The following is a 24,696-nucleotide window of genomic DNA, read 5'->3' as shown; positions in this document are numbered from 1 at the left end:
CAAGAGACGCGAAGTTTGGTGGGATTTTGAAGACTGAATGAAGGCATCTACGAGACGAAGCAAGCCCAAGATCAAGTCGCTGGTCGTCAAGGCAAAAAGATTTGACGAGAGCGAGATTCGAACTCGCGCCCCCGAAGAGACCAGATGGGGTTGCTCACCTAATGAGCTGGTCTACCTTAGTCTGGCGCCTTGGACCGCTCGGCCATCTCGCCGATGAAAATATTTCCCACAGTGATCATGTGCGGTGTTGGTGGACCACTGTCGGCTAGCTCCGATTACCGTAGAGAACCTGTTAGGTGGAGTTCACACAGCGTGCAGGATAACATATTGTTGCTAACATTACATATCCAATATGTGGAACGAGGACCTGTTAGTTCAATGGAGTTCAATGATTCCAGCCCATCCCTCACTAAGAAGGACAGGTCGCGCAATCAAATGGATACGATTGTTGAAAACATGGACCGAGCCTCTGCATTCTCTACGGCGAGGAGAACTTCCAAGCAGATATCGGTCTCACCTATTTCTCTACAGGCAACCCGGACCTCAAGGCCCGTCAACGCCTCGATTTCTTCATCCGTTACTTGGACTCGGAACGAGCTACCCATTTCTTCGTGAATGGGTCACCAAGACTTTTGTACCAGCGTTATAAACCTTGCTGCCACGGAGAAGCTGGGAAAATGAATTTCTCATGTTCATCAATAAGACGGTCGCAATAAGGGTATCAGCGCTTTGGCGCCCACCCCTATCTTCCCTTCCGGCCCGTACTGGCCGGACCATTCGAACCACTGCTACAGTAGCTTTGATATGTGTATGTATACTCGACTGTACATTGCGCACCACAAACTAACAAACCAAAGACCACCACGCGCGCATGCCGACTGACGGCGATTTCCGCACACTGTCTCTACTGTCCGACTTTTGGGTATCGTATCCGTACCTACGGCAAAGCTGCGGCCAACAATCAGCCTTCGAACGGCGGCCGACCATAAGGACGTCTAGCTCGCTATACTCACCATATGGCAACTATTCAAACGTTCGCGGCTCAGCACTCCTGCCGGCTATCTTTGGGGTACACGGATGGTCCGAGCGTCGAGGACGACGTTCTTGAGGTGCCAGGACGATCCGAAACGAACATCTAGGATTCCTCGAAGGCCATCAATCTCGAGACTCGCACAGTACATTCCTTCATGCCCCTCAATACCGCTTGCAAATTTGTGTATCGTCATTGATACCCTACGTTCAATTGGCTTGGCCAGAGAGATCAAATTTACTGCTGAACTATGGGCGACACAGAGGTAGAGCTACGATGCAGCGAAATGACGGTACTTCTTCCTGCTGGGAATCGGGGTCAATCCACCGTTTTAGCGGACAGAAAACCCTACCGCCGTGTGGTCGCCCGCTCGCTTCATCCATGGTAGTACGTACTATAGGCGTATTGTTCGGCCTTGCCTTGAAGGACCCGAGTACACCAAGCTATCATTGCTACGAGCCCATGAACGCCTTCTATCAATATTGATACTGGTGATGAATGGACGCCCTCAAGTTCATAGGATCGGGTCAACTAATCAATCCAACTTACACAATCAACCAGAACCCGATCTTGACCCGATCATCGCGGCGGGGCTACCAAATGAGCACAGACCATGGTAAGTCTTGTTCAACTTGCGTGCTACGACTGTGGATTTGACAGCATGTCGAGGGCTCATGTGGTTTGCCGGGGCCGGCTACTGGATTGAGTAGAGCACGCGAAATTCGAAGGCTATTTTTCCGTCAACGTCGGTCTCGCTTGGTGTGCCGGATTGATGCCGGATCCGAATATGTCGCCTAAATCAATGACGACCGGCGGCTTGTCATATCAGACTCGGACTGAGCTTTCTACGAGGTGACTAGCTCTTTCCTTGAAGTTAGGATGTAATCGCCGAGGGCTAATTGCTCGTCCAGGGTACATACACACAATGCCAGGATGTACTGAACCAGCGAGGATCACGATCCAGGTAACACTTTAGTGTGCTTCAGCCGCAAGCGTTCAATACAGACGCCAAGTGATGGTCAGATATTGATGTCGCATTTCTCGATCGCGACGCATTGCCAAGTTGGAACCCACTTCGTGCCGCTTCAATTGCAAGTAGCGATGTATAAGAACCGTCGCTACAATTTGAACCTTGCAGGTTCCTCGAAATTACCCCGCGATGTCGACGACTCCCTTTTCAACTTCCTCCGTCGACGAGGCAACTCAGAGTGCATTGAGCCGTAGTAGAAGCTCCAGCACGGAAGGTGAAAGTAGACTTGGTGAAAACGAGGGGGCGTCGAAGGAAAAGACCTCGTCCTCCCCCTCATCTTCCGATATCGAAACCCTCGCCGGCATCACTGACGACCACGCCCCGCTTTCTAAACTTCGAAAGATCATCATTCTGGGCGTCTTCTGTTCTGCGCAGTTCTTTGACCTCTTCAATGCGAACGCCGTCATCGTCTCATTACCATCGGTCAGTATCTCAAATCCGTCCACACTCCACGACTAATGCATTCTGTAGCTCGGAGCGGATCTCAACTTCACGCCAGGAGCCCTGCAATGGATCCTCTCAGCCTACACCCTCACTTTCGCCTCCTTCATGTTGATATCCGGCACGCTTTCCGATATATATCACCCGAAACCGATATTCTGTCTGGGCTTCGCTTTCTTGGGGCTATTCAGCATCCCCGTAGCTGCGAGCGTCCACCCAATTATGGCCATCGTGTTTCGAGCATTGCAAGGAATAGGTACGTGTTATATGATTCTCTTTGCGTCGCTTGCTACATGTCCTTAATGCCCTACTCGTGTTTCTGATGCTGCGCTTTGATTGATAGGCGCGGCTATGAACGTCCCCTCGGCGATCGCAATGATACGAATAACATTTACAGATCCCATCGAACGCAGCGGCGCCTACGCAGCGTACGCTATCGCTGGAACAGTGGGCAACGTCGCAGGGTTTGTCATAGGTGGCGTCCTCACCGCACGTACTTCTTGGCGCTGGGGTGCGTGTACTCATTAATTTAAATGCCTCAGATACGCCGAGGAGAACTCATACTCACTGCGTAATTTTAATCTTGGACAGTGCATTACCTGGTAGCCATTCTCGTCATTCCCATGGCTATTGCGGGTTGGTTCCTGTTGCCTCCGCACAAGGCTCCACCAAAATCTGAGCGCCGGTCGATCGACATACCGGGGGTGCTGACGCTCACTGCGGGCCTCATACTCTTCGTGTATGCCATCTCCGATGGCGCGGAAGTCGGTGCGTGTCTACCGATATACACAGCATGGCCATTATTCATGTCAAGCCTGCGCATTCTGATATCTAGGTTGGGGCTCACCACAAGTTATAACAACGCTTGTTCTCTCTGTATTCGTCGTCGGTGCATTCTTCGGCATCGAGCAATACGTCTCGAACCCGGCCCTCCCGCCAAAGACGTGGACGAACAAGAACTTCATTCCGCTCTTTTTCTACGCGTGGAGCCCGTACTGGTGGTGCCTCAGCTGCGAGCTCCAGCTCGTCAGCGTGTTCATGGTGCGTACACTCACCACCTTTTCCTCTCCTTCCACTCCCATCCAAATTCCCATTACTACTTAACCAACCGCTCATGCACTCCGCAGAACCTCTGGGGCGACTCTGCCCTCATCGCTGCCGTCCGCTGCATCCCAATGGGCGTCGCTGGCGGCATCGCTTCCTACCTATCCGGGCGATTCGTCCCCAGACTGCCGCCCAACTACATCCTCGTCGGTAGCCAAGTCCTCATGGCCGTCGGCTCCGTCCTCTTCGCGCTCGCAGACACCCGAGATAAGTACTGGCCGTACGTTTTCCCTGGTATGATCGTCGGCATGCTGGGGCTGGCAGCCGGATATGTTGCGTGTACAGCGGTGGTCATGGGCGGCGCGAGGAAGGGGGAGGAGGGCGTCGTGGGCGCGGTGATGTACACGGCGTACCAGGTTGGGTCGACGCTCGGTTTTGCTAGTGAGCACTTCTGCGTTCTCTTGTCGTTGCGTTTGCGCGGGGAAAGTGTGGCTGACTGATCATGATGTAGTTGTGACTTCAATTACAGAGGGCGTCAACTCTGGACGTGCGGACGACACGATGTCACGGTTCGAGGGGTATGCGGCGTCGTTCTGGTCGATGGTCGCGCTACCTGGGGTCATGATAGTCGTCGCTTTGTTCGTCAGACCATGATGCGTTGAGACGTTGGCGGATATGCGCACCAGACCGCCACTGGACACTGCTAGCCTTAACTCAATTTGGACTGATAAATCAGTACTGCGAAATAGAATATGGATTTTGGAGTTGGTATCGTTCGGGCGGATTGGACTAGTAACGCCATTGTTTATGAGTGGCCTCGTGTGACGGGCGGATGAGGTGAGGATTGTTGATTGGGATGGAGACTAAATGCCTACGAACCTGGAAGGCGATGGCAGTGAGACGGCGACGAGCAGAGTGATGGGAGCGACATACCGAGGATGTGTGCCAGCTCGATCTCTCCTCCAACGTTCCCAGCACTTTCGACGTCTTCTAAGGCTGTGGTACGACGTCATCGGGGAATCAGGCCTACTTCAGAATGCGACGAAGCTGGCCTGCGCGAATGCGACGGCGTTGCGACGGGCCGAGTTCATAGGCCAAATGATATACTCGACCCTTCGCCGGATGGCTGGATCTCCCGCATTGGGGACATCTATCGGCTGAACAAGGGAGGAGAAGGTCACCGTATTAGCCTTTGTGGAGGCAACGCGGTCGAGCGAATGCGTAAGTGGTGGAAGTAAAGGCCTAGAGATGGGTTAGCTCGAGGTGCGCTGACAAACGACTATGTAGTACCCACCAGTATTCGCAAATAATATTTGGGTTCCTTCCACCATCCGGGACACTATTTCAGTGCAGAACGGCGTTAGAGAGCGGGCGCGTTACGTCGTAAGCCTGGAGTATGCTTGCAGCTTCGTACCTATATCGACATTTGACAATTGCAAGACTCCGACCTCACCGCACGCATCCAAAGTTCGGAATGCTATACCGACAGCTGGGACGTTGGTATACATTTATGGATTAAGCTAATGGCTAAGTCTACATACTGCTGAAAAAGAAGTACCGTTGTTAGGACATTGCCAGGGACCATAACCATAGATAGAACCTACGAAATACTCACAAACCGCATTACGTTCGAAGGTCTTTTTGTTTTTACAGGGTGTCCGCTATCCAGGAACATCACTTTCAAGTTGGAAGGGACCAATGCAACAAGACCATGATGGTTGCAGTTTTCTCTAGCGCCCACTGCCTGTTCTGAAGCTTGGTTGAAGCTCCTCCAATCTCATGAATATGAACGCAACTCAAACCGGGCTTTGTGTGCGTCTCTGAACTTCTGCTTCTTACTGAATTTGATCGCCCTCCGAGCTCCGCCATACTTCACTGGCAAGTTTCCAGCTTGCTAGGCTGAACAGGACATTGCCGCCTACAAGGATCCGCCAAATAGACCTCTGAATCGTAATTCCTGAAATAGCCAGGTACAGTAAATCTTTCTCTCTTAATCTCCTTCTGATGGAAGCATGCGAAGACGCTATAGGTTTGGCACAATGGCGCGGCGCCTACGCGATAGAACATAGAGGGTGTCGACGTTACGATTCTCACTAAGGAGACACCACTGGTATGTAGTATTCGTGCATCCGGTTCATAAGAGGGCGTACAACGGCAGGAATATATGCAAGGAATCATGTTACGTCCATCAAGGACTGTAGCTCGTCAATGTATGCCTGCAGCATCCACTCGTCGTGCGCTTTTCTGATTTTCCCTCCCCCTTCAACGCCGGCCGCCCATTCGATGCCGTTTGTATTGAGATCAGTCGGATAAAAAACGGCGCCTTCCTTCCCACACCAGTCAAAGTCAATCAGGTACGGATGTCCACTTCTGTCGATGATGATATTGGCGCTGCGCAAGTCGCCAAAGACATACGCATTATCATGTAGTGTTTTCATCGCGTTCTTCATCGCGTCGACGACTTTGTCCTTATCAGCTGCCGACGGTTTACGCGACTCTTCGATGTACTCCGTGACGACGCAGAATTTCCCGACGCTCGGCTCGAACGTACAGTACAGCAGCTTCGGCGCTCCGCCCACGGCTTGCACAAGCTCGTGTGCTTCTCGGCAGTAGCGCGATGTGAACTTGACGACACACAGCAAACTCGCTCCATCGTCGGACTTTGCCTGCGCGAGAAAGATGGCGCGATGGCTCCGACTGTCGAAGAAACGTTCTTGGTAAGTCAGCGTAAAATCGCGCGAGTCCAGGGCGCGGAAGGCGGTAAAATGCGGCGCAGGCACAACGGTATGATCGCTTCTTGTTGAGGACAGCTTTTCGTACTCCTCGCTGAGCTTATCCAGACACCAGCGGAGCGTCCTGAACAAGTGGGCGATTTTGTAGATGTGCTTTTCGCGTTCGCTGACGAAGCCCTCGGGGGGGATCGAGGAGGAGGAATCTGCCACGACGCAGATCATGTCTGTGAGCCGCTGAGAGATGACCCCGTTAACGTAAATCGCGCCAGAGACCGTGATGAATGGACCGGCTATTCCCAAGAGGAACGAGGGCATACACGAGATCCTTCGGAGCTCAGCTAGCTGCTCTAAATGTGAGTGGCAAGAACAGCGGAAATGGGAAGTGGAACATACCTCTGGTTGGGTACTCATGAGGACATACCCCTTCGCCGCCTGTTCTACGGGGTCCACGTTACCCAGGCCTATCCCGTTATTCAGTTCTTCAAGGCAGACAAGCATGGCATCGCGACCTTGGTTTCCTAACGAAAGGAGGCCACACCTGGCTCTCCTGTGACCGTCCAGCCTCATGGTGGTTTTCCAGCATACGATGGTCGTTTCGTCGAAGCTGCCGCCCAAGAAGTGCACCACGAAGGGACGCAGAGCGCGATGACGTTCCCCTTCATCGCTAAAGTATCGTGCACTTGTGTCGACAAACAAAAGCGCCATCTGGAGGTCTGAGGGAGGTATTTCGCCCACAGCGGGGAGCTGGTTCAGTTTGTGCTTGAATTCGGAGAATATGGGGTGGTAGATCGTGATGCTGGGCCCGATGAGGTTTGCGGGACGGCCATCGTAGACGGCTTCGGGTACATTTTCATGCTCCGTCATCATCAACTGCTCGTTTTTGGCACTTGTTGAAGGAGATTTCATGTGCACCTGAATAGCGGCAGCAACGGAAGGACGGTCCGCTCCTAGAGTTAATAGTCAGTATGATTAACTTAGGGAAGATATGGAGTCAACATACTAATGGCATACCTCCGGGTTCCATCTGGTTCCTCTGGGATAGTATGAAGGCTTGGTTGTTCGTGTGCGACTATGTGTATTATATCAGAGAGCGAGAAATGAGATGAGAATAGAGACTGACCACAGAAAACGAGCAAACGAACTGAATTCTCAGGGTAATTGTAGAATTTCTTAATGAAAGACAGCGGGGCGCTGGTGGCATATCCGGAGCACGCTTTACGAACCTCCCGCCAGTCCAACTTGAGATCTCGCAACTTACGAGGGTTGTTCTCCGGGGGAAAGGGAGGTTCTGAGAAATCTATCTATGGCGAGATTGGTGTAGGAAAAGACGCAGAGTGAAAACTTTTACGAGGAGGAGACCGCCTTTTACAGCGCGGTGAGAACGTTCTATATCCTCAATTAACGAGCTAGCAGGGGAATCTTGATCATAAGCTGCACTGAACAGGTCTAAGAAGGCACCAGTAGCATCATCAGCTACAATGCAGCGGTAGAGTTCCATGAAGGACCAGTCTATCACGTGCCAGGCCGCTCTTGAACACCAGTTGAACTCAGCCTTAAGTCTTCGTAGTTACCCAACAAAGTGCAAACAATCGCATCAGCACCGCCGAACGACATTTCAACAGGCGTCTTAGCTCAGCTGGGAGAGCAGCAGACTGAAGATCTGAAGGTCCCGTGTTCAAGCCACGGAGATGCCATCTATTTTCATCTTCAAATGTTTTAGCACTAACTATGAAGATTACCGCGCAGGAGATTGAACTGTATTGCTGGCTATTCGCGTCTAATGTACAGTAAAAGTGGAAGGTGCTATGATGCGGAGGCATCGTGTTCCCATGTCTGGCACCACTCGATTTCTTCTTCACATCGCCGTTGCACTAATCTGGGCTTCTCTTCGCCCCGGTAATACCGTTCGAACAACCCTCCCTTCCTCCTCACCCTCACCTCAATAAACTCTAGCCCCAATACACTCTCGAACGTCTGTGCAACACCCTCCCTCGAATGCACTGCTACGTCCGCGGAAAACCGAATCCCTCTGAGTCGAGGGAGGGACACAAGGAACCGACGAACGCAAGGATCTTGGAGGAAGGCACCGAGGTCGACCCATTCTGAGCGGAGCTCCCAGTACTCTAAATTCGGGAGGGGGGTAGTGGCCATAGCGGAAGGGGAGCCTGCAGATGCCGTTGAAGAGAGATGCGGCGTCCGCGATGTCGAGAGGACGCGGAGGTTTGAGAGGGGACCTGGGGGTGGGGAGTCGATGAGTGTGAGTGTGTCCAGGCGTAAAGCGGTGCTCGAGGAGAGCTTGAGGTGGGTGAGGTTGGGGGTCTTCCCGGCATCAAGGAAGAAATCGAGCGCCGACGTCTCCAAGATACGCAGGGAAGAAGAGGCTACTAGCGTCGGGTGGACCGCGGCGACGGCACCATCACTATCACTATCGGTGCTCCCGAGGGCTTCCTCAATGACGCTCCCGATTTCCAGGTGTTCGAGCTTGGTTTGCGATGCAAGGAAGCCGTGTACCATCTTCGAGGCGTGCGAAGGGTGCATGGCGCCGTTGAAGATGAGACGCGTCAGCTGGAAAGGCGGGGCAACAGTGATTCTGGAGGACGCGAAAGGCGACCACCTGACGGCGCTCCCGAGATGGGTGAAGTGGAATGACTGGAGATGGGGTAGCTTGGTCAGGATGAGGTCGAGCTGTGCGTATTCGGTGTGCGGAATGCATGGGATGTCGGAGCCATCGATGAAGAGGCGCTTGACCGCAGAGCGCCGGCGGGTCCGGTGAGGCCTCAGAGACTCAGAAGACGGCGGGCCGCTGAGCGACTCCGCAAAGCAAGCGAGTATTGTACGTCTTGATCCAGAATAGCTGGAGAGGCGGGCGGGCTTCAAGGTGACGTCGGCGTACAAAATCGACTCGGACAACTGGGAGAAATGATGCGAGACGAGGAGAAGATTCAGCAGTGTTGGCCGGTCATCGTGGAGTTGTTCGAAGATCTGGAGGAGCAGTTCGACTGGGAGCATTGTGGGGTAGTATACGTTTGACCAGGAGACTCACTCAGCCAGACGCTATTTAAGCAGAATGTGAGTGGCGATTGTGGTCAACGTCGAAGGAGATGGCCCATGTAGAGGTCGTGGCTTGTGGCGTCTGTGGATCAAAGGTGGTTGGCCATCAATGTATTCATCGTCGACGGCCTCTACGTTATGATGAATTGGGCCTGTGTAGCTTCAGTTTCTTCCTCCTTATGGAGAAGCGCTTGAGGCTTGATGATGAAATGTGGGCCTGCAAAGATGAGGTCGAGTAACTTGTCCAGAGGGCCATAGTATCAGTTCTCGTAGTGCGGAGGATATTTGTGGCAATGGCCCGTAACCGAATACGAATACGTTGTAACACTGTTGGATCCTCATTACGTTGCCAGTGCAAATCCTCTGGCGCTATCATAAATAAGGATCCTCGGGACGCGTCGGTAGTGCGCTCCCTCCGAAGTGCCAATAGCCGAATTCAATGCCATATAAGTGCTACAAATCTAGTTATCAGCACGTACTAGCGAAACGTGCAGCCGCACTCTTGAGTTACTCAAAAGACTCGGAGAACGTTGAGCAATGCTGGCACGCGACTTGTCCGACATCGCCGGTCTTCCCCAAGGCCTCTTGTTGTACTTGCCTTAGCTCGGAACAAGGACGAGACAGATTCTGGGTCGAAGGCGTTCCAGCAGATCGCCGTGCGAGGCTATGCTTGCGCAGAATCCCCAGATACGGAGTAGGCATTGTGGAATGGGAAGAAATACATACCGGCGCGTCGTATATAATTTGCTTTGCGACGCTGATAGCATCGAGGAGGCGGGTGTCCATGGCTTGTGTCGTCCAAGGTGGCCAAGTAATGCCAGTTGCCACATCGTTAACCAGTCCGTCTGGCTGATAAGAAAAGCATAGTAATTGGAGCAACTCAAATGTAGAACATACGGCAGTAGCACGGCGATTCGTAGCATGGAAGACGAATATACTCATGGCGCTCGTCAACAGCTCGGTGAACAGCAGCCGCTTACGCTGGGATCATCTGAATATCAACTTCCTGGCAACTTGGGAGCGAATAGTGGGCGTGGTTGGCGATGGGAGACCATACGAGGTCGTTCCGCCCCCCGGCGGTCGTGTTGGAACAGAGGGACCACAGCGACTGCCCTCCCACAGATAGAATGTCCGGGCCCCCTGCAGGATTAATCTACTCCCGCGTATCAGTCAATCGCCATACCAAGAAAGGCGCACGAAGACGAACCGCCGAACAGTACCCCGCGAATGGCGTGGGCGGGTTCCGGATGGACACGAACAAGGGCGATTCCCCGGCGACCAGAGCTACTGACACGGGCGCGGGGAACGGGGCGGAGCCGACGGGGAATATCGCGCCGCTCTGCAGGTTGTAGAAGAGCCAGCCGCCTGTGCCGCCGCCCGCCGAGAAGATGCCCCAGCTGAGGCCGGGGATTGTGGCGACGTTGATCATGCCGAGGGCGGCCGAGGGGGGTCCTGATGCAGGGGGATCCCTGAATACTGCGACAGGATTGAAGCGGGGGATGTTCGACGATAGGCATGTGAGTGCCGAGCGACGAGATACCTGCGAAAGCAGCGGGTGTGAGTAAAGTCCATGTTGGTTGAGTGCGATATGGTACGCTTACATTGGGAGATGCGGTGTTGAGTTCGACAAGGAGAACTAGAAGAGCAAAGACAATTGCTTTGAAGGTGATCATTGCGGCCTCGGTGTGCTGCCTTGCGCCATGCACAACAGGGCATTAAATAATGCGCCTCCCTCCGCGATTCTCAGCAATCACAGGCCATCAGCACGGCCAGAACCATGCTTGCCCGCCTTTCATCCATGACAAAAGTCGGCTGTCGAAGAAGTCGAGGAACCGTCAAGGAACAGGCGTTTGGGGCGGGCGGAAGGCGGCTGTATATGCTCGACACATCCCCGAATGTTTTCCTCCGGGATGGGGGTGGACAAGGGATGCCGTTCAAGCTCAAGGCGCGCGCTGTATGTGATGCAATGAGGTACGATTCCGAGGGTCCCAAAGCGGAGGGGCCGTTTTCGTTGTTGCAACTTGCAATGAAAGACCAGCATCACGACAGCGCGGTAAACTTCATATAAAGATGCTGAGTTTGATATGAATCTGAGCCGTCACCGAAGGACAGCTGGGTGGGAGGCCTGCGTGCGACAGGACGTGTTATGATCGTATCACGGCTGGAAGGAATCGCGGTCGTACACTCTCGGTGATACGGAAGCACACTGATTGTCAGCCCGACTGCGATTAGGGTGACATGGAATTAGCACATGTCGGTGATAAAAAGTTGTTCATCAGCTCGTACCTCATCTACCACGATTGTCTCTGCCAAACGCGGCCCAAACTATTCCACACATGATGAATGATCTACGGGCTATCTTTGGAATCTTCCAAAGGGATGTGCATTGTGTCGTCGAGACCAAGTCTATGGACGCATAAGTTTGGATTGAACGAGAAAAAAAAGAAGCAGCACTCAAGTACTCACGATCCACCACGGGATGGGCCTCCGCGAACCTGACGTAGCGTTCTGTCATACCCGTCACCCCCTCCGTGGCGCCTCTCACTTGGTTCGCATGGCAGACACTTGTGTCGTTCTATAGCTTTCACCCCGAAATATGCATATACGACCCAGGTATGGATCCGAGTGCGCCACGCTCCACATAGATCTAATGCAACCCGAAGAAAGAAACGCGAGAGGGTAGGTTGTGTCTCTGAGTTTTCGAAGTCAAAGACACGAGAAAGGAGAGTGGTCAAGGGGCGGCAAGGTCCTCTAGAGTCAAGATCTTTATTATGTGGAGGTTATTGACTTGAAGTAAGGAAGAAGTGATCGATTGATCCGTTACTGACTGTGAGAACTCCTCCGTCGATAAATATGGCGTTTCGACCAGTTTCTCCACATCCACTCACTACTATCACTCAGACGGATTTGCAAAATTTCGGACATTTCGACGTTGTGCTCCAGATTGAATGCCCCGACGATTCCCGGCACGCTACGAGAGGTTGTCGCGCATCTTGTCTAAAGCCCTATAAACTTTTTGAGTCAATCCCTTGCAGAGTAGTAGAGCAATAACGATGCCGGTACGACGAGTACCCAAAAACATAGATTTGCAAACTTTTCGTCACAGTGTGTCACGCGTAATTCAGACTCCGTTGCCGAGCCGTGCATGCCGTCATGAGTTCGGCAGCGCGGCAGCGATCAAACCTTCGTAGATCTGCAAACCGCAGAGTACGCAAAGATCAACGTGGTGTCGGACACACGGCCACGAAGACTAAGGTATGTATTTAATATGTACTAGTAAATGACTATGTACTAATAAAATCAGATATTTACGGTATAACTAGAAGTTGCCAATGGATTAAAAGTAGGTGGGTGGATAATGTAAGGGAGTCTTGGATGAACATCGTGAACGGTGAGGTATGAATTATGCACATCATTTCCTTGATACTGAATATTATGACCGTTGATATTGTAAAGTGCGAGAGTGGGATGTAAGGCAAAGGGAGCTAGTCGAAGCGGCTGAGGGGTTAAGGGCGGAGGATTGGGCTCGAAGCTAGGAGGTGCGGGATTGGGTTCCGAAGCTCGAGGTCGTCCGCGGTTAAATAAACCATGGAAGCGTTGATCGACCCGAAGGTGAGGATGGTCATCAAAATGATCCTGGATTCGCTTGAGCAACACTTCTTTGGTTCCCTCCTTTGACAGCTTGAGAGCGTGTGCAACATCCTTCAAATCAGATTTATTCTTCGACGAGAGGGAGCCGTAAAAGGGTTCGTTTGGATCTCGGGACACACGGTGTTGTTCTTCCTCGTTCTCCTTTGCTGCGCGAGCCTCCCGAGCTGCATCCTTCGCCTGCTGCTTCTCTCTCTGCTCTGCTTCCTTCTGCCTCGCGAGTTCTATGCCTTTCTGGGATGTCAACACCCTTGTAAGGGGACACTCCCATTTTCTCCTATTCCCCCTGTCCCGCCCCCTTCCTCCTCGTTCCTTTCCCCTTTCCTTCATCCCCTTTCCTTTCCTTTTGTCCCCTTACCTTTCCGCTTCCCTTCTGTTCACTCCCTTCGCATCCGAGCCCCGTCCGGTGACTCCGAAGTCTTCCCGCACTTCGGACTCGCCTCGGACTCGTAGATACACTTCGGGGCTCGTCCGGGCTACCTCTATCCTCCTTTCCCACTTCATTACTCCTTGTCCCCACTTCCCCAGGTCGCTGGCACGACTCCTGTACATTCCCCTTCCACTTCATTATCACATGCCCCCTCGTACCTTGTGATATTTGTTCGTACCTGTGGCTGGTGTACTGTACAGTTACCCTTCATTCCTCCCACGCTACTACAGTATATACTTCGCTTCCTAGCATGGAGAATCCCCATCCTGTTCTCTTTGGATTCTCCCTCTGCTAGGTGAGCAGCTCTCTCATGTATTGTAGTTAGTCTTATTCATTTCTTTGGATTCTCCCTCTGCTAGGCTTGCACTGTGCAGCTATCTTGAGGTTGCCCTTACAACCCTCGCATCCGCGTTGAGTTTCTGTCTCTTGGTTGCGCGGTTGTCCTTCAAGTTCTCTTTTCGTTTTAGCCGTTGTATCTCCATTTCAGCCATTGCACAGTGCGCCGACATTGCTTCAATCTGGAGGATGGCCTGCGTGTAGTGATTTGCCAGCTCGTTGTACCGATGTCGAGGGATGGCGCCTCGGAGAGAATGGCTCATTGGTGGCAATTGATAGAATGTCGGTGGCGGAAGCGGGGGGAATGTCAAGACTTGAGATGGTATGCTGGCAGCTGTTGGTGCTGTCAATCGGGACAGTGTTGATCGCGCGGCTGGATTTGGCGGCATGGATCGTATTGATGGCTCTGCAGTAGGTTCCTGCTGCAATAACTCGCCTTGTCTGTAAGGGGACACTCCTATTTTCTCTCCTTTCCTTCATTCCATGGACTCTTACCTACATTCCCTTCATTCCCCTTCGTTCCTTTTTGCTCCCTTTCCTTTCCACTTCCTTTCCACCCACTCCTTTCGCATCCGAGCCGTGTCCGGTGACTCCGGAGTCTTCCCGCACTTCGGACACTTCGGACTCGCTCGGACTCGTCTATACTCCTCGGGGCTCGTCCGGGTTACCTCTATCCTTTCCCCCCACTTCATTACTCTTCGCCCTTACTTCCCCAAGTCGCTGGCATGACTTCTGTGCATTTACCCTCCACTTCATTATCACATGTTTCCTTGTACCTTGTGATATCTGTTCGGACTTGTGGCTGGTGTACTGTACAGTTATCCTGCATTCCTCTCACGCTACTACAGTATATACTTCGCTTCCTAGCATGGAGAATCCCCATCCTGTTCTCTTTGGATTCTCCCTCTGCTAGGTGAGCAGCCCTCTCATGTACTGTAGTTAGTCTTATTCATTATCTTTGGATTCTCCCTCTGCTGGGCTTGCACTGTGCGGCCATCTTGAGGTTGCCCTTACATTGTCCATCCTCACATGCATCCAAGCAGCTTTCGTCGGACGAGCTATCGTCTTCTTCTGCATGCGGCATGGGACTATTTGAATCCTGAGGATCACAGGGATAACTGCGAGGAACTGGCCGAGCTGAATATGAGGTCGCAATACTTGGTGCATAGTCAGCGTCAGTGAAGATATCTGGGTTGAGGGGACAAAGGCCACTCTTTCTCCATGCGGTGAGAATTGTCCCTTCTGTGAATGTCTTTTCCCGAATGGCCATGTACTCATGAACAAAATCCTCGCGGGGCATTTCCGATCCTGTCTCCTTAACGATCTGTACACACCGATCAAGCCATGCTCGCGCGAACGGACCAAAGACACCAACATCAAGGGGCTGAAGCTTATGTGTAGTATGCGGAGGTAGTGAGAGAATAATGATATTATGCTGACGAGCTAGAAGCAGCATTTGAAGCTTCTCGTGAGATTGGTGGCCGTCAAGAATAAGAAGAATGGGTCGCCCTGATGTATTTCTTTTCGTCGCTTGGGGGATGAAGCATTCTTCGAACCATTTGAGACAAATAAAGTCATTTGTCCACCCGTTCTCCGATGTTGCGATACTAGATAAGTGACCGTCATTAATCTATAGTTCTTGTTAAATGTAGGGACTTACACGATGTCTTTATCGTAGGTGAACCATCGTTGGCAGAAGATACTATTACCAGCGAAGATAAACCCAGGCAAGATACATGATCCATCAGCGCATACACAGTCAATGATTGATATGAGCTCGAGACAATCACTTCGCTTCTGATACACCGTCCGAAGAATACACTGACAAAAGTATTTCTTCGGTGAGCATCTACGACCACCTCCCCTTTGACAGCCCTTCTCATCCATATTGTAAATATTCTCCCAGGGTATCTGATATCTCTCAATGATCTTCCTGACTTCTTCAAAGTATTTCTCCAGTCGGGCGATTGAAAGCCTGTGCGCGCTTCGGATCCAAGCCAGATGGTCTGCTAAGCTTGATGTCGGGGTGTCGCCTGAGGAAGAGGGGAATCCAACTTGCGCTAGGCTGCCGGCCGCAGATTTTCCCTGCCATGACGAGGATTTCTTGTCGTCCAACGGGGTCCCCACATTCCGCAAATAGGTTAATCCAATCAATAAGGACCTGTTCTTGCGCGTCAGAAAGAAGTTGCTGGTGACCATGTGAGCCCCTGTATGTGTGTGATTGACCAAGGTGACGTCGGCGAAGGGTGTCGTAAGAAATGTGCTTTCCATGGGGGAGCTTCTTGAGATCATTGTAGACTTCAGTGTAATTGAGCTTCTGGCCCGCAGCAGCCATAGCCGCAAGTCGTCGACAACCTTCCGCGTACAAGTCTTCCATCTTGGACGTGTCTTGTGATCCATCTCGCTTGCGGCTAGCGGGCATGCAGCGCGTCGACTTGCAATACTGGCGCGTCTTTCTCAGGCCAATCAGAGACGCGTGAAGCACCACATATCGGAGTCTGAACTTGACTTGCAAACAGGGGCTCCCTTGTCACGCAAGATATTGTTGATTTTCCTGTACATGAACTAGCAATTGAATGGACAAGCGGTGAACGTATATGAGTCTCATACTAATATGCTACCAACAAAAAAAATCCTGAGCCGGCAGGACCTGTGGAGCCTTCATGGCATTCAAGTAAATCCTGAAATGCCAATTTGCACGTCACTTTTGGCATGCGGAAACTACCTTGTAGCCCCCCAATTCTCCCCAAACTTTTATAGTAGGTCAATAATGTCTATATCTTGAATGTAGAACAAGTCCGAAGGTAACACATTAAGTCTACAGGATCCTAAAAATCATTTTGCATATCTATGTATGTTTGCACTATGGTACACGTGATAGTATGGACCCCGAGCTCAAAGCCAAGGCAATCGCCTATACAAATGCGTCATGTCCCGGCGACCTGCTCTCGCTCCCCCTCCTACGCAAGCGTATGGCCTCATACTCACATACGAGTGTCTCGCCCGTTTCGGCCTCGTGATACGCGACTGTCAACCCAGACTTCGACCATGATAACAAATCTCAGCGCGAGGTCGCCCTCGCCATCGCCACTCGAAAACTTCCCCTTCTTTGCATGACCGCAATTGACGGCTTGTTCCTCTCCCGTTGGAAAACCCACCTCGTCAACACCAAGAATGGGCTGCGATATCTGCTGGTGTTAGCCGACAATGGCTCTGGAGAGTTAGAAGCGGCGGTTACGAAGAGCTCCACGGAGGCTTTGGAGAATTTCGTCCAGTTTTTGGGCATGGGCGATGTGCAGCCTGCGTGGTACAAGGTTGCCAAAATATAACTGGGAGCGCTCGTCTTATTTTATTTTTCGCTTCTCCAGATGCCCCCGCTCACCATTCGTATCTATGTCACAGGCAACCGACTTAGCCTTTGTCGTTATCCGTATCGAAGCACGGTTACGTTATTCACATAGGCGTTTACAATCCTGGATGATAGTCTTTGCTTCGAAAGTAACGCACATCTCGTCCAAGAAATACATGTCCGGATTGGTTCTCGTTCCTCTGTTACTGCTGTCTCATTACACAAGATTCACCACCTCGCCATTGCGCATTACTAGAAGCGACTTATCTATGCTGGGCGCGTTGCTTCGTTCGAGGACATCGGGACGTTTCTTAGTGCACTTACTTGCTGTGCTTCAACGCTGTCCCGCCAGCCGTCTCGTCAGCGTACGAACATACTCAGGCGAAAATAGGCAGGTGAGTGCCCGTTCTGCTGCGTTCGAGAGGGGGGGTACTTACGGGTTGTCGATGGATGGCAGACGATAGGTTATCTTGAGTAGAAGGGACGCGATGCTGCTGCACAACCACTTCAACCCAACGAGGTGCCGAAGTGGGCACACCTCAACAACGGTCCGGGGAGCGATTTTGACAGTTTCGTCGCCTAGAAATCTTGAGATATGGGGAGTCCGGGGTAGAAGTGCGTGTGGACGTTTGCGGGTGGGAGATTCGGAAGACCAGCCATCGCGGAAGAAGACCCGTTGTTTGCACGCCTCGCCGACAGCCGTCACGTTCCTCGCCGTTGTCCAGCAGCATCCTGAGCATCAATCATTGACCGTCTCCCGACGTGTCCGACGTTCTCAGAACATGGCGCTGAGCCGCTCTGCTTCATTACCTCGCCCCCCCGCTGTTTTGAATCACCTCCAGCTCTTGGCGAGTTCCACCGCTATGTTACTATCTATCCCACGCGCCGTACAACCACCTCACTACGCACCCAGCCAGAGAGTGAGAAGTCACGGCCTGGCACTGTGGAAGATATAACTACCCTGCGAGTCTAGCACCAGGTCCGTTTTTCCGGTTCAATAAGAGGTTCCATGTAAGCGCTGCAACTCGATTCGGAGGTTCTACATGGGGTGTGAGTTCGACGTCAGTTATGGGCTGGTTTCTGTTCTACGGGCTCGCGCTTCTGCACAATCATCTGCAGATAATCGCTCGGTGGCAATCCTACCCATAGACAGCCACGCGCGTTGTGGGCGGGCGAGCCATCCCATTGTTCCCCACTGTCTGCCATCTGAAATGGCCACCAATACCTTCTTTTGGGAAGTCCACTTGACCCACTGGCCACTGTGCCACAGGCCACCGCGGGGCATATATAAAGGCAGCACAATTACGAAGGCCCTCATCAAACAGCCACACCTTTTTGAACTCACTCCTACTAGCACGCCATGGCCCTTGTATGCAGAGACCCTATATTCGCTGAAGCTCAGAAGATTGTATGTTTTCGTCCCCTTCCCCGAAGCGGCACTCACTCACTGAATGATCCGTAGAGCATCTATCGAGAGGCCTATCAAAAGCTGAAGCAGCTGTGCGCAGAATCAGGCTGCTCATACGGACACCGAGGGAATGTGCGTGTCGCGCCTAGTGCACTTTTACTTCCATTCCACTTAACGCATCGCCCGCCAGAAATGCCTTTTTTCCCTCGACGATGTGCGTTACTCCAACGTCCGTGCCTTGAGTCAGCCCGTAAGTCGCGCGTCTCCGGCGACCGTCGGATGTGGGATGGCTGAATGTCCGTTTGTGCAGGCTTTTCCTCGCATTCGCGCGCCTCCTGGCCCGTGCCCTCATGGGCTTGCCAAAGTCCCGCCTGAGCACCGTTCGATCCCGCTAATTGAGAGTCCCACTGGTTGGGGCATCTCCGTCGCGGCGCTCATTGCGCGATGGCCCGACGTCTTACCCCCTACTTATCATAGTGCGCCGTTCAACCAGACATACGATGTCTGTACCTACTATTTCACGGTGCGTCGACTCTTCGTCGTGTGTGCGCGCGGGCGATTTTGAGCGTGGCCCACGGACAGCTGCGCCCATGGATTCGCGACAAAGTGTGCGCGGCCGTGGCAGTCAAGTGCCATGGCGAGGGGATGACCACGGGCTCCCTCCTGCGCCATATCGCAGTGAACATGGTCTGCGCCCTCCATGTACGTCGCTGTCTTTTTCCTTTTCTAGTGTCGTCGCTATAGGTCTCGCCCTGACCTTTGCCCCAAGGAAAAAACCACCGGACTCTCGAACCTGGATCTTTTCAAGCTGCTCCTGCATGTTCATATCCAGCAGTTGGTAGTCACCGGCTACGACCCAGAGGAGAAAAATATTTTCATAGAAGTTCGTTGGGAGGATGCATCACTCATGTAACCTCTGCGCCTAGCTTTGGTACTTCTGGTTCTCCGTCGCATGTCCTCGTCACCCCCATGTTATTGTCGATCAGTTATGTAATTGGATCGATTCTCTCGAATAAAACATCACCTCATGTATCTTCAAACGACGCTGAGCTACCTCATGAGTCGCTTGCCATAATACCCTGTATGCCGGAGTACCCTTTCCCCGTCTGAGATCGTTCACTCCGCAAAGCACACTAGTAGCGGAAGATGATTATTTGTGTCGATCAGGTTGTTACCACACATCAGCGGCCCAGTGCTACGACGCGCAACATATCACTTGCTGGATCCAATACGCGAGAAGCCTCAGGTGGAGGGAGTCTATCCAGAGTTATTCATGGAAAATGTGCGCTATCAGTAAGTTAGCTTCATCACCTTATATGATAGGGCATTAGAACCATACTGGAAGTAACGCCAGTATTCTTGAGCGATCTATGGAAGCGATATGGATATGGCCCCAAAGAAGAGAAGATGCCATATGGGAAGCTTTAAGCGCTCCATGGACGTCAACTACTCCGGAGTCCGAAGTTTGAGTTTGGCCCTGATTTGCCGCTTGCCGCTTGACTCGAACTGTCACCATCCTACTACTTACCACTTACTTCCAGTAAGGTTTTGGGGGTTTCTTCTACCTGAGGATCATCATCATCGATGTACCGGGCCAATGGTCTGTCTGATCTGATAGCCCTATTCCATGAATAACTTTGAATGCTTCGACACTCCAGCGTTACTTCTAGTTCGTGGATCGTTGGAGCGACCGACATCGTCTATGTTACAGACCATGCAGTGGGAAGGAAGCATGCAATTCTGACGTACAGGAGGTTCACACAGGTACTTACACCGTATAAAATCTGCTGCGAATTTCAGCCTATCCTCAGCACACTACCTCGCCTGACTAGCAGTACCAGTACGCATGCATCCCATCCGCTCGTCTCCACCCGCAACTGATCAAATCATTTTGAAGAAGACTAAGGGCAGTGCTGCTCCTGCTGTCGGCGTTCCGACCCCAGTCAGCGGTGACATGAGCATCTCTCCCGCTGCTCCGCTCCCCGATGTCGTCCCAACCTAAGCAGCCCCACACCTCTCTGTAAGTCGTTTGTGTTCACGCTCGCCGGAGATTCGGTCGATTGGTGACAAAATTGCTCAAAGGTGCTACATCGTGTATGTCTTGTACCACACACTTGTATTGGAGATTCTCAGCGCCAATGATTCTGAAATATAATGAACTAATAGCAATTCCATGGTAACAGTCATATCACCGTATGTGTGCTGTACTGCGAAAGCTCTGCGGGCCAGCTTGAGCCGACCTCGTCTTCAGGTACAGCGTGCCCGTCTCCCCTACACTGAAGATGCGTATTCCATATGGATGGTCCATTCTCACTACGCCCTACCCGCTGCGTCTCGCGCACGCTGTAAACTAGTCATCAGACCATTCCCACCATTCACTACGCCCCGTGGCTGCTACTGCTTGAAGCGGGTACCTGAGAACGGAGGGAAGAAACAGAGTCTGGTTGTCCAGGTATCGGATGCGCGGGATACGCTGAGGGTGATTTTGCGCCTCATGGGTCGACGTCAAGATCGAATGTCGATTCTTGCGGAAGGCCAACTTCATCAGCATGGCGGTTTCCTCGTTACATGCCCCCCTCGCACGTTGGGGGGGGAGAAATTGTAGCTATATATTAGACAGATTATTATAGATATAGTTCGTATATAAAACAAAAGGACTATACGATATTCAAAATACAACAAAGATGGTAGTCTACAATTGCTGGCGGGACGAATAATGATATATACGTGGTCGTCAAGCTTCGTAAATGAGTTCGTAGGTCATCATGGGACGAAGGATCGTCTTTCGTGAGGGGAAAAAGATGCAAAGATGTAGAGAAGTTAGATCAAGTCCTCAATTCTTAACGGGAATCCTGGGGTCCGGCCCCTTCCTCGGCATGCCCGTCATCTGCGAGTAAATCGACGGGGCGCTCATCAGCGAGTCCCTGCTCCGATTCCAATTATTCTCCTTCTTCATCGCCTGCGTCACGGATCCGTTCGCCGCAGCAGGAGCCCCATCCCCATCGCCCGGCCGTGGGTAATCATACTGCCCCAGCAGCATATCGTAGTCGTCTTCACCACGTCGAGCTTCCTCCGCTGCGCGCAACCTTTGCAGCCTCATCGACTCCGCGTCACGAGTCATCCCGAACGGCTCGCTGATCTTGTACGTCCGCTGTGGTTGAGATTGAGTGCCATAGAACACGCGCTGGCTCTTGCGATGTCCGAATAACTTCTCGCCCCATCTCACCAACCGCCACTTCCACCCGCCGCCTCCGCCTCTACTTCCCAACGGTGCCGTAACAGGATGAGGGGGCGAATTGCGGACGAGGACGTTCGGCCGCGCCGGCGAAGGCGAAGTGCTGCGGTCCCAAACAATCGAGCGCTTGAGGCGCCACCACCAACTCGTACCAGTACCAGCCGGTGGCGGCGTCCCCTGCGCGAACGCGAACGCCGCAGTGCGCTTCGCGCGCGACTTCCTCGCGCGCCGCCTGAACAGCCATACGATCACAAGAAAGATGAACGCGCAGCCCAAGGCCATGAGGAGGATCTGCCACCACTCGAGCGTGCGTTTGCCCGAGTTCGTGACGACGGTGGGCGTGTTGAGGCCTGTGATGGTGGGCAGCGGGGGCGCGGTGCCCGTCCCAGAGGGCTGGGGCACGGACACTAGCTCGGAGAGGCAGACGCCTAATCCAGGGAGAACCGTCGAAGAACCACTGCAGTTGGCAGCGACGCACCGTCCTGCGCGCAGGACCTGTGTATTGTCGGAGCATGCGAGGCAGGAGGACGGGCCCGCGGCGGAACAACTAGAGCATGTGGAGTCGCATGACTGGCATGTCGAGGACGTCGGATCGAGGAACTGAGATTTCGCGCAGGTGGGAAGGCAGCGGCCGTTGGCGAGGACGGGGCGCTCTGGCGGGCAAGCAGTGCATTGGTTGAAGGCGCCGCCGGAGCACGACGCGCAGTCGGGGTGGCACGGCGTGCATGTGCTTGACGGGGAGGAGAGGGTGTTTGAAGGGCAGGATTGCACACACTTCCCGTCTGAGGTGGCGAACTGGTTGTTCGCGCAGGAGAGACAGAACTTGGGGTCGCCGGCGCAGGAGGTGCACGAAGAGTCGCATGCTATATACGGAAGAAATCGTGAGCATCAGAAGCAAAGATGAAGGGGAATGAGGAGACGTACGAGTGCACGTGAAATTGTCTTGCGAAGAGACAACTGTCCCAGCTGGGCATGCGTCGACGCACTGTCCATTCGATAGGAATGAACCCGGTATGCACGCTGTGCACTGGAGCTTGCTTGCGATCGATGCCTGGTCGAAGTTGGGGATCCGGCAGGCAGAACACTTGGCAGGGCACGCTAAACAACACAAACACGAACCAATCAGCTTCAATCCACCACTGCGAAGCTCCACCTGGTGTGGATGATGGCGAGACACGTACCATCGCACGATCTCTTGTTGTTGTCCGCAATGCGCGTCGAGCCCTCACACACGCCGTCAGAGCTCGCGCGCACGCAGCCGCCGTTGAACGCGAACGTGTCGGGCGCGCAGACGGTACAGTCGTTTGACGTCCCGCCCGTACATGATTGACACGACGGAGAGCAGGGGGAGCAGGTAGCCCCGTTCGCGAAGCTGCCTATACACGAAAGTCAGTGATAGGCCATGGGCATGGAATGAAATGCACGATATACCTTGGGGACAAATAGTGCCGCTGGACGTCGATGTGGGCACCGGTGTGCACTTGGTGCGGTCATTGGCATCTTGTGTGAAGCCCGACTTGCATGCTAGACACACGCCAGTGCCGTCGGCGCATCGATCGCAGCCGAGTTGGCAGACTACGATCTGGATTAGCGGATACATTCAATGAGAGACAGGAGGGAACTTACGTTTGCAATCGCCGGTAGACGTCTGGAAGAACCCGTTGTCGCACTTGGCGCACGCAGTACCGTTGTCCGCCTTCACGAACCCGGCGTTGCACGCGCACTCGCCGTTTGCGCCACAGACGCCGTTGAGACAGTTGCACGTCGCGGGGGCATTCTTCACTGGGGAGTCCAGGCACCTGCCCGACCCCGCGATCCCCTCATCACACGACGTGCACCCAGCCTCACAGCTCTGACACGTCGCACCGAAATGCCCTGGTGCGCAAGTTTCGCATGACGCGCCTGTGAATCCAGGCAGGCACGCGCAGGTGCCCGAAGACGAGCACAGCCCACCCGTGCTCGAACATGCAGGCGAGCAAGATGCTGATTGGATTGCGACGAGCGAGAGGGACGAAGTGTTGCCGAACGGGAGCTCGCGCATGTCGGGCACCGAGTCCCAGAGCACGACGCGGTTGTCAAGGGCGATCCATATGTTAGATGAGAGCGCAATGGATTGGGTCGTGGAAAGTGGCGTCGAAAGGGAGGAGCTTGCGGAGATTGGGAGTGGCGCAAAGGCAGATTGGCCTGCATAAAGAGGCTGAGGGAAGACGGCGATGCCTGGATCCAGCGCAAGGTCCAGCGGGAGGTTGATGTTGGTGGCGTCCCCGAAACCAGGAGACGAAGATAAGGATGATGAACGAGAAGTAAGGATGTTATGGAGGAGTTGGGGGTTTGTCGTAGATGTATATTGTCCGGGCAGCAGCTGTAAGGTTGTCTCCGAAGATGATATCGTGGCGCCGACTTTGAGAAGTGAGCCGTGATACGTTTCCTCGAAGAGAAGAACTTACTGGTAATATTCGAGTACCCTTGAAGGCACTGTCCTGGCGCACAGACTACTACCGGTTGCGACTGTGCATTTGTGAGTTCTGCGAAGTGAGGTTAGCTCTCGGCGTCGTGAAGTATTATGGAAAACATACCGATAAATGTGCAGAGAAACGCTAGGATGCCTGGCGGCAAGAGGTGTAGATTACGGAGCATGGTGATGATGGTGAAGAAGCAAGAAGCGAGGAGTGGCTCGCATGTCGTTGTCGGGGGTCTGACCGTTGCCTTGCCTATTGTTCACAAAGACAATAGAGCGAGCGCGTTGTTGTTGCCTATTTGGCTTCTAAGTTAGGGGGTGGCCAGCAAGCGCCCAGAAGCTCACAAACTTGCAGTAGGACCCCCAATAATGTCTATAAATGTTAGATCCGAAAATGCCCGGTTTTTACCCAAAAGGGGTGGACTAAGAATTGCCTTATTAGGAAGTACGGAGGGGTGGATAAGAACAAACCTCCCAATTAGGAAGCGGAGGGGTGGACAACTA

General features: G+C 52.9%; 9 protein-coding genes and 2 non-coding genes across 11 annotated transcripts; 4 read left to right on the top strand and 7 right to left on the bottom strand.

The window, feature by feature from the left end:
- Positions 1 to 102: 102 nt before the first annotated feature.
- On the bottom strand, positions 103 to 212 carry PC9H_009255. Its single transcript has one exon. It is a non-coding gene; the product is annotated as a tRNA-Leu (tRNA).
- A 1,977-nt stretch (positions 213 to 2,189) lies between these two features.
- Positions 2,190 to 4,199, top strand: PC9H_009254 (uncharacterized protein; the record flags this gene model as incomplete). Its single annotated transcript, XM_036778760.1, has 7 exons — positions 2,190 to 2,483; positions 2,532 to 2,757; positions 2,845 to 3,012; positions 3,093 to 3,269; positions 3,337 to 3,542; positions 3,629 to 3,986; positions 4,057 to 4,199. The coding sequence occupies 7 exons, from the start codon at positions 2,190 to 2,192 to the stop codon at positions 4,197 to 4,199; spliced, it is 1,572 nt and encodes a 523-aa protein (XP_036628149.1).
- Positions 4,200 to 5,719: 1,520 nt separating this feature from the next.
- PC9H_009253 (uncharacterized protein) lies at positions 5,720 to 7,775 on the bottom strand (the record flags this gene model as incomplete). The annotated part of the gene is made up of 5 exons (XM_036778759.1): positions 5,720 to 6,619; positions 6,671 to 7,224; positions 7,289 to 7,346; positions 7,420 to 7,578; positions 7,626 to 7,775. The coding sequence occupies 5 exons, from the start codon at positions 7,773 to 7,775 to the stop codon at positions 5,720 to 5,722; spliced, it is 1,821 nt and encodes a 606-aa protein (XP_036628148.1).
- A 123-nt stretch (positions 7,776 to 7,898) lies between these two features.
- Positions 7,899 to 7,971, top strand: PC9H_009252. Its single transcript has one exon. It is a non-coding gene; the product is annotated as a tRNA-Phe (tRNA).
- A 109-nt stretch (positions 7,972 to 8,080) lies between these two features.
- On the bottom strand, positions 8,081 to 9,286 carry PC9H_009251 (uncharacterized protein; the record flags this gene model as incomplete). The annotated part of the gene is made up of 1 exon (XM_036778758.1): positions 8,081 to 9,286. One exon carries the CDS (start codon positions 9,284 to 9,286, stop codon positions 8,081 to 8,083), a length of 1,206 nt encoding a protein of 401 aa, XP_036628147.1.
- Positions 9,287 to 10,304: 1,018 nt separating this feature from the next.
- PC9H_009250 (uncharacterized protein) lies at positions 10,305 to 11,001 on the bottom strand (the record flags this gene model as incomplete). The annotated part of the gene is made up of 3 exons (XM_036778757.1): positions 10,305 to 10,481; positions 10,536 to 10,868; positions 10,930 to 11,001. 3 exons carry the CDS (start codon positions 10,999 to 11,001, stop codon positions 10,305 to 10,307), a joined length of 582 nt encoding a protein of 193 aa, XP_036628146.1.
- A 1,627-nt stretch (positions 11,002 to 12,628) lies between these two features.
- Positions 12,629 to 14,131, bottom strand: PC9H_009249 (uncharacterized protein; the record flags this gene model as incomplete). The annotated part of the gene is made up of 2 exons (XM_036778756.1): positions 12,629 to 13,210; positions 13,802 to 14,131. The coding sequence occupies 2 exons, from the start codon at positions 14,129 to 14,131 to the stop codon at positions 12,629 to 12,631; spliced, it is 912 nt and encodes a 303-aa protein (XP_036628145.1).
- A 1,553-nt stretch (positions 14,132 to 15,684) lies between these two features.
- Positions 15,685 to 16,164, bottom strand: PC9H_009248 (uncharacterized protein; the record flags this gene model as incomplete). The annotated part of the gene is made up of 1 exon (XM_036778755.1): positions 15,685 to 16,164. One exon carries the CDS (start codon positions 16,162 to 16,164, stop codon positions 15,685 to 15,687), a length of 480 nt encoding a protein of 159 aa, XP_036628144.1.
- Positions 16,165 to 16,855: 691 nt separating this feature from the next.
- PC9H_009247 (uncharacterized protein) lies at positions 16,856 to 17,071 on the top strand (the record flags this gene model as incomplete). The annotated part of the gene is made up of 1 exon (XM_036778754.1): positions 16,856 to 17,071. The coding sequence occupies one exon, from the start codon at positions 16,856 to 16,858 to the stop codon at positions 17,069 to 17,071; it is 216 nt and encodes a 71-aa protein (XP_036628143.1).
- Positions 17,072 to 18,451: 1,380 nt separating this feature from the next.
- Positions 18,452 to 19,412, top strand: PC9H_009246 (uncharacterized protein; the record flags this gene model as incomplete). The annotated part of the gene is made up of 6 exons (XM_036778753.1): positions 18,452 to 18,499; positions 18,554 to 18,631; positions 18,690 to 18,749; positions 18,810 to 19,022; positions 19,082 to 19,201; positions 19,269 to 19,412. The coding sequence occupies 6 exons, from the start codon at positions 18,452 to 18,454 to the stop codon at positions 19,410 to 19,412; spliced, it is 663 nt and encodes a 220-aa protein (XP_036628142.1).
- Positions 19,413 to 21,332: 1,920 nt separating this feature from the next.
- Positions 21,333 to 24,371, bottom strand: PC9H_009245 (uncharacterized protein; the record flags this gene model as incomplete). Its single annotated transcript, XM_036778752.1, has 6 exons — positions 21,333 to 22,597; positions 22,659 to 22,832; positions 22,916 to 23,110; positions 23,166 to 23,309; positions 23,361 to 24,134; positions 24,311 to 24,371. 6 exons carry the CDS (start codon positions 24,369 to 24,371, stop codon positions 21,333 to 21,335), a joined length of 2,613 nt encoding a protein of 870 aa, XP_036628141.1.
- Positions 24,372 to 24,696: the final 325 nt, after the last annotated feature.

This window comes from Pleurotus ostreatus, assembly GCF_014466165.1.
Source record: "Pleurotus ostreatus strain PC9 chromosome Unknown scaffold_7, whole genome shotgun sequence".
Lineage (NCBI taxonomy): Eukaryota > Fungi > Basidiomycota > Agaricomycetes > Agaricales > Pleurotaceae > Pleurotus > Pleurotus ostreatus.
This window is presented reverse-complemented; position numbering and strand designations above follow the sequence as displayed.